At 35.6% G+C, this 13,502-nt stretch overlaps 4 protein-coding genes across 4 annotated transcripts; 3 read left to right on the top strand and 1 right to left on the bottom strand.

Annotated features, from left to right (window-relative positions):
* Window positions 146-5,760, bottom strand: LOC18779010 (gamma-glutamyl hydrolase 2). The gene is made up of 10 exons (XM_007213828.2): window positions 5,059-5,760; window positions 4,450-4,536; window positions 3,688-3,777; window positions 3,014-3,108; window positions 2,538-2,598; window positions 2,017-2,106; window positions 1,826-1,888; window positions 1,183-1,271; window positions 581-673; window positions 146-490 (listed from the first exon to the last, which is right to left on the bottom strand). Exons 1-10 carry the CDS (start codon window positions 5,500-5,502, stop codon window positions 436-438), a joined length of 1,167 nt encoding a protein of 388 aa, XP_007213890.1. The 5' UTR covers window positions 5,503-5,760; the 3' UTR covers window positions 146-435.
* LOC109948885 lies at window positions 7,485-8,173 on the top strand. Its single transcript, XM_020562700.1, has 2 exons — window positions 7,485-7,668; window positions 7,783-8,173. The coding sequence occupies exons 1-2, from the start codon at window positions 7,574-7,576 to the stop codon at window positions 7,991-7,993; spliced, it is 306 nt and encodes a 101-aa protein (XP_020418289.1). The 5' UTR covers window positions 7,485-7,573; the 3' UTR covers window positions 7,994-8,173.
* Window positions 9,512-10,671, top strand: LOC18779752. Its single transcript, XM_007212191.2, has 3 exons — window positions 9,512-9,722; window positions 9,857-9,910; window positions 10,147-10,671. The coding sequence occupies exons 1-3, from the start codon at window positions 9,625-9,627 to the stop codon at window positions 10,325-10,327; spliced, it is 333 nt and encodes a 110-aa protein (XP_007212253.1). The 5' UTR covers window positions 9,512-9,624; the 3' UTR covers window positions 10,328-10,671.
* LOC109948937 lies at window positions 12,449-13,288 on the top strand. Its single transcript, XM_020562876.1, has 2 exons — window positions 12,449-12,525; window positions 12,937-13,288. Exons 1-2 carry the CDS (start codon window positions 12,464-12,466, stop codon window positions 13,175-13,177), a joined length of 303 nt encoding a protein of 100 aa, XP_020418465.1. The 5' UTR covers window positions 12,449-12,463; the 3' UTR covers window positions 13,178-13,288.

Raw genomic sequence — 13,502 nt, 5'->3', positions numbered from 1 at the left:
TGCGTGTCAAGAAATATCCCATGTAATTTTACCGTTTTTGTTAAGCCAAAACTTGTAAGCTTCAAAGGTAAAACATTTACCTTCACATTTATGGGCAAGAATTTAGCTCTTGCCTCATCTCCATTGAATAGAATAATAACAGGTCTTCCAATAATATGACGCTAAACAGATGCTTATTTTCTTCATTCCAAGTATTGTATGTTTACAAAGCTGAAATATAATGGGGAAGATAGCACAAGTAAAGGTGCCAATTCTAAATGAAAGCTGTGCAAGAGCCTTGCAGACACGCCGGACAACACACTGGTGGCGTGGCATAGAAAAGCAGAGACATTTTTAGACTCATAAGAGCACCACTGTCTTATAAATACAATATGTTTACATTTCAAACAGTCTTTACCCAATCTCCATAAACAATCTTCCATGTACATGTTTGATTTACAGATGAGCGAGTGACGGTTGAGTAAAGATGTAAACTTCATCGAATCCGTTCCTACAGTCAGAAAGCATGTCACAATTAAGCTAATAAGTTCATGCACAAATCCAAAATAATAATGTAGTCTCAAGGGCACTTCAGGCTTACCCAGCCTTCCCACAGAAAGTTGGACTGTAATTGTAGATGAGATTGTCAAGGACTTTACGAACAGGCGGCCTGTTTAATGACTTTCTTGCCTCACTGCACCACAAATTCAATTTGGAGTAAGTTTAGGCTTCGCTATCATTCTGGTTGAATAAACTTTGTGGGGTAAGTTCTAGAGGTATATTCTAAAGGGAGCTGATTTTCCCACTCCTCTTGTCCACTTACACTCCCTTGGTTAGAAATTGTGTGTTCCCACTCCTTTTTTGTCCACGTACACTCCCTTTTTTGTTATAGTAAAAACTACTAAAAAACAAAAGGGAGTGTAAGTGGACAAAAGGGGAGTGGGAAAATCATCACCCTATTCTAAAATATGACACCTTTGAAAGTTGTTAGGCATAATATCCGCATGTTGTTAGACATAATATCCGCATGTTGAATAAAGGAATAATGTGATTCTCTGAGCCTAACTTTGCAACATCTTCGCGCTCCCAAAGAGTTTTTCTTAGTGCTCCTCAACATTTCAGCCAAAGTTCAATTAAAAAACCATAGTGGTTCACTTGGAGCTAAAAGAAACAGATACAGAAGGATAAAGCATCAGCGCTAACCTGACCAAAAAGTTTGCGACATGCTGGGTCACTTGAATGGCATCTTCTGAGTGCGGAATCATTGGTGAGCCCCATTCAAAAGCATTTTTCTGCATTGCATTTGGTTAGTCTTCACAATTAGAAACAGATCCATTGGAATTGGCAATAGGTACAATACACCCAGTCCTAGATGACCTTTTTTCTATGCAAACTCTAGTCTTTTTGCTTTTCAATTTTTCTTAATTTACCATTCTTCACTTAATCTGTAGAATGTGCCTAAATATTTTTGTGCAATGCAAATCCTTTTACAAGTTTATGGAAATAATTATCAAAAAAATTTCTTAGACCCCAAATATATTAACATTACAAATGTCTTAAGTGGAAATAGTTATTGTGGTCTTTGTCTTAAATCTTTCATATAAAGATGGATAATAAAGCAAAATCCATTTGTTCATGATTCCACAACAACAGCTTATCCTTCACAAGGTTGTGAGTTATACAGTTATACTCTTATAGCAGAGATCCTTGATGACACCTATTCAAATAAGAGCCTCAAGATGTTTCCATTTTCAAGCATTGTTTTACTGTGCTGTTTGCTTGTATTGCTAAATTTGAAATTAATAGTAACAGTTTAAGACAAGACTGAACGATATTACAGTAATACCTCAGGATGCCATTGGAAGGCAGTCACAGGATAGCTGTATGCATGAACTGTGGAGACATAGACCTGGTATTAGAGTTACTGCAACAATTAGAATCTTCGGGGGAAGAAAAAAGAGATTGAAACTTGATACAAGAGAAATGTGTAATGAATTGATGAAACACATAATGAAGTGAGATAGTTACATTCAGTACCTTATTATCTTTATCAGTACTAGTCGTCAAGATCTTAAAGAAACTTGACAGATTGGGATTCTCCTGCAGCCTCTCTGGTGAGATACCATACTGTTGCATTGAATTGTTAAAAAAACTCAGGTTAAATTAGAAAGCCTATTCTTCTCTTTGTACGCTAAGGATTATAACCACATAAATTAAAGCATAACTGACTAAACCCAAAATTTCTTAGTTTAAGAAGCATAATATAAGACATTCTCAAAATGGAGCCATTTGTCTCATCAATTTTGTCAGATGATTGGCCAAACCTCAGAATCACAATGAAACAATCTAGACTTTCTCAAACGAAGCTAATGATGTATGTTTTGAAGTGGTTTGCCTTTGGAAAAAGAAATGAACAATGGTAAGATTTAACCAAATAAATAATTTTGAATTGATTGTTCAGGATCAGGCCATGCCTGATTACAATTTACAAGCATGAAGGATAAATTTGATAACTATGTTTAATACTTGAATGAAAGAGCCTTTAGATTAGAACTTACATGATGGTTTTGCATTACAATACAATCTGTACTCAACTTTTTAAGCAAGTCTGGAGGAAATCTGCAAAAGAATGTGCTTACGTTAGTGGCTGCAGAATTAAATCACCCTTTGATAAACAGTAACATGACATGACACAAACTTCCCTACCAAAATCAATTTTATAAGTAACAACTATAGATACAGAAGGCAAACTTACACAACTCAGAGAATATCAACCATCCTCCCTTTTAGTACAGATGTCCAAAATATCAAACAGTGATGACAAATATAAATACATTTCCATCATATTTATTAAATTTGATAAATGTGCCATTTCAGTGAACAATTTTCTTATAAAAATATTACATACATCTCTAGCAATAAAACAGAAATGTAGGACTCTCTTCAAAAGAAAATTGTTTTACACAAGAGAACTAAAGTCCTCATCAATTACATACAAATTGAATTGGAAAACCATATTACAAGTTATATGTACCTTTGAAACACAGTTCCTTCAATAATCGTGTTCTCAGTAAACAGTAAAGTTGATGCCATATTTTCTGCACTGAAAGACTCGAGAATTTTCTTGTTCTAGAAGAAAGAAAGAAAGTTGCGTCAATCATAAAATCGAGACAACTATATTAGCAGGAATTGTTGAAACATCTATAAGGATAAGAGATTGAAGAGTTAAAAAAAAAATACTACCTCTAACTGACAGGAAAGGTGATTCAAATTGAAAGGGTGACTATGACAAGCAATCAACTAAGAAAAGAGAATGAATTATCATTCCATAATTCAATGTTCAAGGCAAAGTTGTAAATTCATCTCCATGCTAATTAACAGAGTGTTTATATAATAGTCTCAAGTTGTATGCCAACCTAAAAAAACCAAGAAAGGCCATTCAAAAAAGCAGGAATAGCATACATGCAATAAAATAGTTAGAATATCTGATTGGGCATGTGTGCAAATAACATGGCATCCCGGTTTACTTCTTTTAACAATTGAATCATTTAAACCACCTTTGGGAAGAACAAAATTGACTATATTCATTGTTGAAAGTGACAATTTAGACATTCAAGTATTGAAAAAGGGAGAAAAAATATGCACTTTGAATGACAAGAGACTGAATGCTGTTGGAAAAGCAATGAATTGTGGGAGGTGGTAGTTTACCTTGCTGATGATCATTGTTAGAAGTTCAAAACCTAAGCAGGTGGCATATAAAGGAAAATGGTCCCCTGCATCATTCTTCTCTATAATTTTCTGCACAAAAGTAGGAACAGAATAGCTCATAAACATGGAAGTATTCTTCAGAAAGCAATGAAACTATCCTGAGTAAAAGTCAATTTACTGGATATCTCTATGATGCAAAACAGCCTTGAAACCTTTGATGTTAGCCAACAATGACAACTATGCCATGGTTGCAATACACAGTCCTGGACTTTGACCTCTAAAATCCCATTTAACTTTTAGGGTTACCACTCTCTCTAACCTGTACCTGTCAAATTTCTTTGGCTCAGTGTTGGCTAGAGTACATGGAGAATGATACTTGATGCTGATGATCTTGGACAGTTACACGATACTAAGCTCAGTATCATGTCAATGCCTTATAAGCATCATGACACTTATCCCTATAACAATCTAGATCGATCCATTTTGCGAATGGTATCTTAACCATTCACCCCATGATATTGCATGAAAGGGCAGCAAGTAGTAGTATTGCATAATGCTGGGCCCAGATGAGCAACTACAAGTGCATCAAGGAGTACAGTCTTCTGTTTGTTGGGCAGAACACTAGCCCCAGAAAATATAAAAGTTTGACTTAACTGGGCTGCCTGGAAAGCCAGGACTATATGCGCATGAAAACTTACTTAGCACAAGTCACCCTGTATATCATGGACTAAAATGATTATATTGCAAAGATTGTATCATTACCTGAAATATTCTCTCCACAATGTCATAGTACAAACCACTTTTAGCCCAGCCTCCAGTGAAAAGCACGCCATTGACCAGATTGAGCTTCTGCAATGCAGCTGTATATAGTAAGCAACATAACAAAATCACTGGGAGAGGGCAGATTGCTTTAGTGATGAAATAAGAAACTCAGCCTCACATTACTAAAGCAAATGATAGCTAGTAAAACATATCTATTTATTGAAAGTTGAAACAAAGCGTATATAAAATATTCACAGCCTTTACTTGAGAAAAAGAAAAAAACCCAATATCACAAAGACCAACTTTAACTTTTGATGACAATGCCAACATAAAAGCACAGCCTTTACTTTGTATTTTTTCTCCAGCTTATGAAGAAAAAAAGCCAATTTTTAGCACTTGCTTTGGCTTTTGAAAAGTTATGATCTTTTCCAAGATAAGAGTAAAATTAACTCAACACATAAGGTAACGTACATCTCTTGTTCCGTTCATTCTCAAAAAAGCTAACGTAAAGAACACAGAAGCAACTTCTCCAAACAGCTCAAATTCTTGTCAAGAAAAAAAAAATCATTGTAAAATAAAGTTTCCAAATTTAAAATTTTGGGTGATCACCTGGAACAGAACATCAGGAGGCTCGTTGTAGATGAGAGGAATAACACGAGCCCCAGCAGATTCAACAAACTTGACATAAGAAGCAGCGATATACGACGCCGTCGAGGCGTTGCTGAGCCGACCAGAGGCGCCGTCGCCGGGATGACTGAGGATGCCGATCACCGGCCGGTAATTGAGCTTGGGGTCTAGAGCCGTACACCTGGTGGAGGGAGAGTCGGAGGGGCCGACTCCGAGTTGACTCGGCAAGAGAATCGGGGACTGGGCCTTGGCCAAGCTGAGCTCCTTGGACAAGGAAATCAGGAAAGGAATCCAGAGGTAGTTCCACATCTCTGACGGTGTCGTTTTGGGTGATCGGGCGGCGTTCGGGTTGTCGGAGGAGGAGGTTGGGTCGTCGAAGTTGGGTGTTGGGGTAGAAGTGGGATTAGTTGGGAAATGGGAGGGCATATTGGGAAAGAGGAAATGGGGAGGTTGGGGTTGACATGGAGGAGGAGGAGGAGGAGGGGAAAGTTAAGTTGAAGAAGTGTTTGTTGAATTGAAACGTGCGGGAGGAGCAGCGAGGGAGCTCAGCTCAGTGCTTTATAGTACGGCAATTTGGAAGACTGAAGAGGAGGAAGAAAGAGGGTGGATTGTGAAGTTACGTGAAAAGGAACCCAACAGAAAAATGCGGAGGCAAATCGTCAGTGGTCACGTTATGAATTATGTTTCACAGGGGGGAAATATTTCTGACCGCACGATCACGATAAGAACTTTCCGTCGAACGATAGATATAGACAAGTCTTTCTCCATAATCCCATGTATGTACATTAGATTATGCTTTTTTCAAGACCCTTCGTTGACAAAATTGACGCGAGATTCATAAGTGGTTGTCGTCTTGATATTTGATTACCATTGGGTTAATGTGATTAACATTAAGTTTTACCAACTCATTGTGCTTTTACGAAGGGTATTACTATTCTTATGCTATGCCGAGTAAGGGGCTTCTCGAGGGAGTTCAATTCATTAATCCAATAAAAACTATGTACTTGATCAAATGACTACTAAGGAACCCTTCAATATAACCTCTCATTGTAGCATCTATGATGCTAAACTCGAACAAGTTAGATGGGCCAAAGTTGCAAAAAGAAATAGTGAAAACGCAATGCTATTTGCCCAAAGATTATTTATCACCTTAGCCCATGAGCCCAAAGAGACACCAATTTGAGGAGAAGCCCTAATTACCCTCAAATTCCACTACCGCTTGCCCATTTGCTTCTTCAAGGCTTGTTTCATGCTGGAGAGGCAGAGAAATGGGACAAATCCGACCAGGAGGTGGTATGTGCACGACTAAAGGCTTCTGATCATTAAAAACAGAAGAACAATACATCTTCTAAGTTTGAAAGAATGTTACGATCGGTTGGACATAAAAAAAAATGTTACGATCGGACGCCCATAACGCACACAAGGGAGCAACTTGCCTTAGCACTGCTCATTAGGACATGGATGGACCTCAACAAATTATGTCACAGCCCCGGTTTGTCCACTCCAACCTGGCCCTTTTTGGGTAGATGGGATAACATGGATTAGAAGAAAAGGATCGGACCCATTTAACATAACGAAACTCAATTATGACATTCTTTTTCGATGAATATCTTAAGTAATTGGATTTGGCACCGGCCAATTATAAACTATAGATTTCTACTGCATATTATAATACTAGGCGACACATCATAAATTTTATTCAAATACAAATGGGTTAAGTAGCTTTTTTCAATCTATGTGTTTTGTTCGAATTTTTAATTTGGTCTATGCATTTTAATTTAATAACCACGTTCGTCAATTTACTCTAATTTTGTAATTAATGAGATTTTAATTTGTAACACCATGTCAATATGTTATGTAGTGTTATTTTCAGTCATAATATATATATATATATATATATATATTTTTATAGTACAAGAGATAGTTTAAACTATAGGGAAGTAAGATTTCTCACACACACACAAATAATGCCATAGAAATTCGAACTTAAGACCTCTTATCTGCAAATCGAGACCTATACAAGACATCTTGTGTCAAGGTCAAAGTTTGCAATGCACTTAAAGTGAAAGGTCTTACATCTACGGCTCATCTTTTCCTCAACTATAAAATTGAAACCACGTGAACAACAACTCCATTAGTTCCCCAAGTCCCAAGGTTCAAACCTAAAGTCCATGGAAAAGCCAGAAGGGAATATATGCCAACTTTTAATTTATCACAAATGTCCACAACACTATGATACTCGTTTGAGCATTAAAATTACCAAAAAGGAAGAAGTCATATTTTTTAAGATTTTCCGGGGTGTTGGTTTCCTAGCTGTCTAAGTTTGACCAGCTCGAAGAAAAAGTCACCCGCCACACGTATGCACACTGAGCTTATAAATTGAACCATGGCGCCCTATTTTAGAACTCACAAGCTACTAGCTATCAGGCTTAATTTGATTTACTTAGCAAATTAAGCTGTAAACCATACATATATTTCTTCATTAAATTTGCTAGCCATGGCTCTGGTTAACAGCTTCATCATGCCAAAGACCATGCTCCAAATGCCCATTAATTCCAAGCCCTGCAGCCTGCACAATAAGATTGTGATTATGTGAGTGATATATGAATATATATATATATATATATATATCTCCCTCTAGACTCTCTCTCTCTCTTCTTTCAAGCTAGGTTTGATTTCTAACAAATATGAATCTTTGATTATCAGAAGATGCGCGGCGGCGAGAAGGAAAATCACTGAAGGGCCTCCTTCGCAAATTAACCAGGTACTTAGCGTTACTAGCAGGAGTTTGGGAACTGAGAAGGTGAGCCTCAGGAGCAGCAGCTTGACTGGAGAAGATGGAAAAACAAAGGAAGGAAATGCCATTGTTGATGAGGTTAACAATACAACCAAGACTGCTGATGATGCCACTGATTAATAATATATGCATGGGTTGTTAATAGGTTAATTAATCTGCAGGGAAGGTTTGTAGTTATAATATTATGGTGGCTAAACATGTCTTTGTGGCTGAGTGTGTGACTTGTTAGCACATTATGTACTTGATCATATATATAAGTTCTTCTTCATAATAATTTGTTATGTGTTAGTTTTCTATACGTAATATGCTATGAATCTATACGTGCAGACGATTTGGTTTTCATGTAAGCAAAATGTGGGCCAAATTAATTAGCCAAAGGAGCCACTCTAGTTTAAAGATTCGTAATTTTAAGGTTGTTTTTGCCAATTTCTAAACGATAAAAACTAAAATATAACTGATGCCATATCAGAGAAGTTGCAAAACGATTAAACATGTGTTAGGCAAGTTGGTCAATCCTTGCCCCTAAACACCCAATTCACTATAATGAGCACAACAACATCTTACCGTGAATGTCATAATCAGTTAATTTTTTTTAATGATAAAAAAGTAGTACTGAAGCAATGTTTGATAGTAGTTCAATCGATATGTACAGATCAGATTGGGACAGGTCTCCACCATTAGCAAATTAAACAAAGAAAATGTGTTCATTATTACCCAACGTGAATCATGTGAATGAACCACCTACATCCTTTTTCCTATATATATTTGTTTACTATCCTATTTGCCTCATTTTCTTTTTTGCCTCTGGCTTGAGTACAGAGTAACTCATGAACATTGATCACCACATAATGATTAATGGTCAGCTTATTTATGAACTAGACCAATATATATATATACACACACACTTAACGAAATTTTTTATGTTAAGTAATTTTTTGGTGTGATTTTACATGCAATCAGTTCATCCATATTATAACACACATCTTATATGTAACATTATGTGACGGTGTTTCAATCACCATTTGTTGCAATTTTGCCTATAAAAATTAGCCTCTTATGAATACTTTTGAGAAAATAATTGATGCACTAGATCTTTTGTTCTTTATTATCTACAAGTTTGTTGCTTCTGCAAAAGAAGGTAACATAAATGTATCATATACCATGCATTGCATTCTATATTGATAAATTTCCAAAAGAAAAGAAAAACCAACAAAAGGGAGTTCATCATTGCAGGGGCAATGATGAAGTTAAGATAATCCTGAAATAATTAAGAAGGAAGCCCCCTAATTGTTGTTAATTAATTAACAGAGGTGGCCCATGAACAACCCTAGAAAATTAAGCACTATGAGTCATGGATTAAATCAACGGTCAAAGTCATTCTTTGTTTGTTTGTGCTAGCAGTGAGATGACTAATGATTCAATCCAAGTTTGACTGCCATGGAGCAAGTGGCAGACATTCAACGTGTATAAACCAACCAAAAGGGTTGAGGACAGGACCTTATCTTTCTGTGTCCAATAGGGGAAAAAAGGGAAAGGAAAAGAAAGTAGAACGAATGGTCCAGTTCAAGTTGCATTATTGCAGCACCTAGACTAGAAGCCATGCATATTCACTTTGGCCCTCTCTATAAATCCGAGACTTTCTCTAACTTAGAATATCCACATGCAATTAGTAAGCTGATCACTCTAAATTACTGAGAAGATCAGCAGAGATAGGGAGTTAATTTCTTCAAACATCGATTGATCCGCGGATCATGGCTCTAAGTATGCCTGGCTTAATCGTCATGCCAAAGATGAACATGGTCCAATCAATTCCCAGTTGCAAGTCCTACCAACATCAACCCATGATTATGTAAGTGATCATCTTTAATTTGTTTTCTAATTTGTGCGTTTACCTTCATATATATATATATCTCTGAAAGATTAAATATAAATAATTTTAGTGTTTGTTGCTAATTATGATTGTATTGGTTTATATATGTGCAGGCTGCATCCTCACCACGACCGTATGCATGCCAGGAATATTAGTCACTCCATAATGTACGGTGGTTTCCTTAATTTGCATGCATATATGAGTTATTTAGTTTTATTTTTCCTGGTTACCGTCGCACTAATAAATTACTGCACTTAGACCCTTTTATCTATAAACTAAATATTATGATGATGATTTGTGAAAATATGTGTTATATTAGAGAGAAATAAACATCGTAATTTGTTGGTTAATTATTGTATTTGACTGATCACTGATCTTGGATTGTATATTGTTGGTCCATAAGATGTGGAGCTAAAAGGCCAGGGGGGATCAGCACAGGGAGTGGTGGACAAATTAATGGGACGAAGGGGTTGAGGGAGCAGAATGTTTCTGATCTCACCAGCTCAAAGACTGATCAGAACGATGGCAAGAAAAGCAAAGAAGATGTCACCGCTACTCCAAAAAAGACTGGTTCTACCAATTGAAAACATATTATCGACAATGATATCGACACTTTATGATAATCCGTCTTCTAATAAATAACGGACTTGCTATGCAAAGAAGAACTGGGATATATATAACATTCTAAAATAGCTATGCTTTTTAATAGAGAGAGTAGCTTGTGAGTAAGATGCATAAGTCTTCCTTCGATCCGGTCTCAACGCGAAGCTCAAAGATGTCTGAGAAGGATATGGCAATTAAAGTAGATGTCATATTAATGGTAGAAAGCATATTGTATGCATAAATAATAATCATATTAATGGTAGATGTCATGTTTAATGGTTCCTATAAATAATAATCAAATGATTAGTGAAGTGTTTTAGCCTGAGTACAATGAATTAAGTTAAGTCGGCCCACCTTCCTCTCTCCCAATGATATATAATTTTTCGATAAAGGAGTTTCTGAAATAAATTTATTTGAAGAACACCTTGTAGGATCGAAATGACAAAGTCGGAATTTTCATACTTGAAGAGGGCCTCACAGAATATAAAAACTTTTTTGGACTCGACTGAATCGTCCACGCACAAAGATACGATCCAGATCTAATTATCTTTTAACAGTCAAGTCAATGTTATGGGGCTTTTGAAAAGCTTGGGAAAGACTAATCAAAACAAACCACACAAAAGTCACCCACATAGGTGATCATGAATTCGCACATTAAAATTTCACACATATACAACGATAATATGCAACCTTGGAATGCAAGTATGTCATAATCATAAATAAAAACAAATAGGATTACCACTGAATTTCTGTTAATCAGTTCCCCAGTCCATGCATGGTTTAAAAAACTTTGGTAGTCAATGGGAAAACAAAGAGGACCGTAGGATATGCCAACTTAATTATGTTGACTTGGATCGATCTGTATTTCAGTAGTTTACATTGAATATGAAAGTTCTGAAAAGTTTTCCACTAACTGAAAAGTTTTCCACTAACCCCGAAAGAAAAACAAAAGGCAAAAATTATTGGATTAAAGAGGGTCATCCTCATCCACACGTTGACTTGGTTTAACATTATTAGTATTACTATCAATTATGAAAAGTTACGTGCCAATTTCTACATATTTAACTTTGAAGAATGAAAATGAAAAATTAGTAGTTTAATTAGTAAAATACGGAATAGGAGAAGTAAGAATAAAATACACACGTGTTTTATTTGGCAAAAATTTTGACGAGATACAACTAAAAACTTCGAGCAATGTATAATATTTTAATATATATACATATATTTTAATAATATATGAAAAATACGTGTATAATATGTGAGTTTAATCTGTATTTTGTATATAAAAAAAGTGTATTAAATGTGAAAAATATGTATGTACGTGTTTAATACGTGTATTGTATGTTTGCTTTTAAAAAAAGTGTATTTTATCGGATCTTTAAGACGCGTATGGAAAACTAAAATATTATTAAAAATACGTATGTACGTATATAATACAAGTATTAAACCGAAAAAAAAAAAACTAAAACAATCTTTTACATATATGTAATTTAATTTGTTGCTCTTGACTTCTCCAAAGGATTGCAAACCAAATTTGAGAAGTCAGACCTACTCCTCAAGTGACTTTTCTTTTTACATAGATATAAATAATAGCTTTCTAGAAATATCATATAAATAATATGAATGACATATATAGCATAAATATAGTAATAAGTTCTCGATGCATGTAGCTATCAAGCTAGCTAGACACAAACATATATTACATATAAGCATGTAATCTAACACAAGTAGGAAAGTTTCAAAGTCGTTCTTGGCGTAGGACCTCAGTTGACGGGAAAACAAAAGAGGAAATTAATGGATTAGGATATGTTTAAGCTCTTTAATTACCGTAAACTTTAATCGTCAATATGGGACATTTCTCAACATAATTTTTAAGAAATAGTATAATTTTTAACAAATAAGATACCGACATATGTAACGATGAAGGTCATTTGATAAACCAAGTCATGAGACTCCAAGATTACTGTAGTTGTAATTGGCAAGGCAACATATAAAAGAGGCTGATCAGCAGATTAGTTGTGATACTTATATTAATTTCGAGCAGTGTGGCCTTGTGACTTGACTTAGTCGTCCATGCAAAAAAATTAGTTGCTAACATGGCTGTTGTTAGAGGCTTCATGTCAAAGGCCACGCTCCAAATGCCCATGTTGAAAACCATACAATGGAAATTTATGACTGTGTAAGTTGACTGGTCTTCCTATACGTAGTCATTTTTCCCACATCTTTTATTTTATCTTTTGGTGATGAATTTTCCCCTCTTCTTTAGAGTTTGGAAAACCATAATTTTTTTACACAGTTATTTATAATTAAAGGTTATATGAGTAAGGAGGTCGGCATTTCTTACTCCGTTTGGACTGGATTGGAGTTGAGTCCAAACCAATCCTTATTACAAGGCACAATATGTTGAATTGTTGTCCAATTTAATAAGTTCGAGTTTCAATATTTATAAGTTCACTAAATAATGACCATTACGCACTAATACAGTCCAATTCGAACCACAAAACATGTAATTCTCATTTCTTTAAGTTCCATTTTACATATAATTATTTACACTAATATTCCTTTTTCTATTTCTTTTTCTTTTGTTTAGAAGATGTGCTTCTGGACCTACAAGGCGAGATATTACTGAAGGCCCCCCTCCACAAATCAATGGAACACCTAAAACGGAAGCTGTGACGGATGAGGACAGGCCAGTTATTACCACAGGCCCCCCTCCACAAATCAATCAAGTACCTCAAAAGAATGGTGTGACGACGGATGAGGAGGAGCAGAACGGTGCCAATGGCTCAAATCGAAAACGGATTCCAGCACAAGTTCTGAAGAACCTCTGATTAATGAATAAGCTTATAGTTCTCTTGCTATGCTTGTGATATTGGTCAACTTTTAAAGTCTTGTGTTACAAATTCAATGGTAATCTTATATATCCTTGAGTTTTTAAACTCTCAACCGTATAAGAGAACATTTGGATATGGAATATGCTGACTCAAATTGAAAATCAAGTCATGCAAGACAAGCAGAAATCTCAGAGTAACGGAATCCTCTTGTAATAGCTGTGACTAGCTAAGAATAATAGTCTTTCTTTCTTGTTTTATTTTCTCTTTGCATCCTTTTGTAATTCCCCCAGTTCATTTTTATGTTTTTTTTTTTTCCATTTTG

This window comes from Prunus persica, chromosome G4, assembly GCF_000346465.2.
Source record: "Prunus persica cultivar Lovell chromosome G4, Prunus_persica_NCBIv2, whole genome shotgun sequence".
In the NCBI taxonomy this organism is placed as follows: domain Eukaryota; kingdom Viridiplantae; phylum Streptophyta; class Magnoliopsida; order Rosales; family Rosaceae; genus Prunus; species Prunus persica.
Note: the sequence above shows the minus strand (reverse complement) of the source record. Positions and strands in the feature narration are given on the sequence as shown.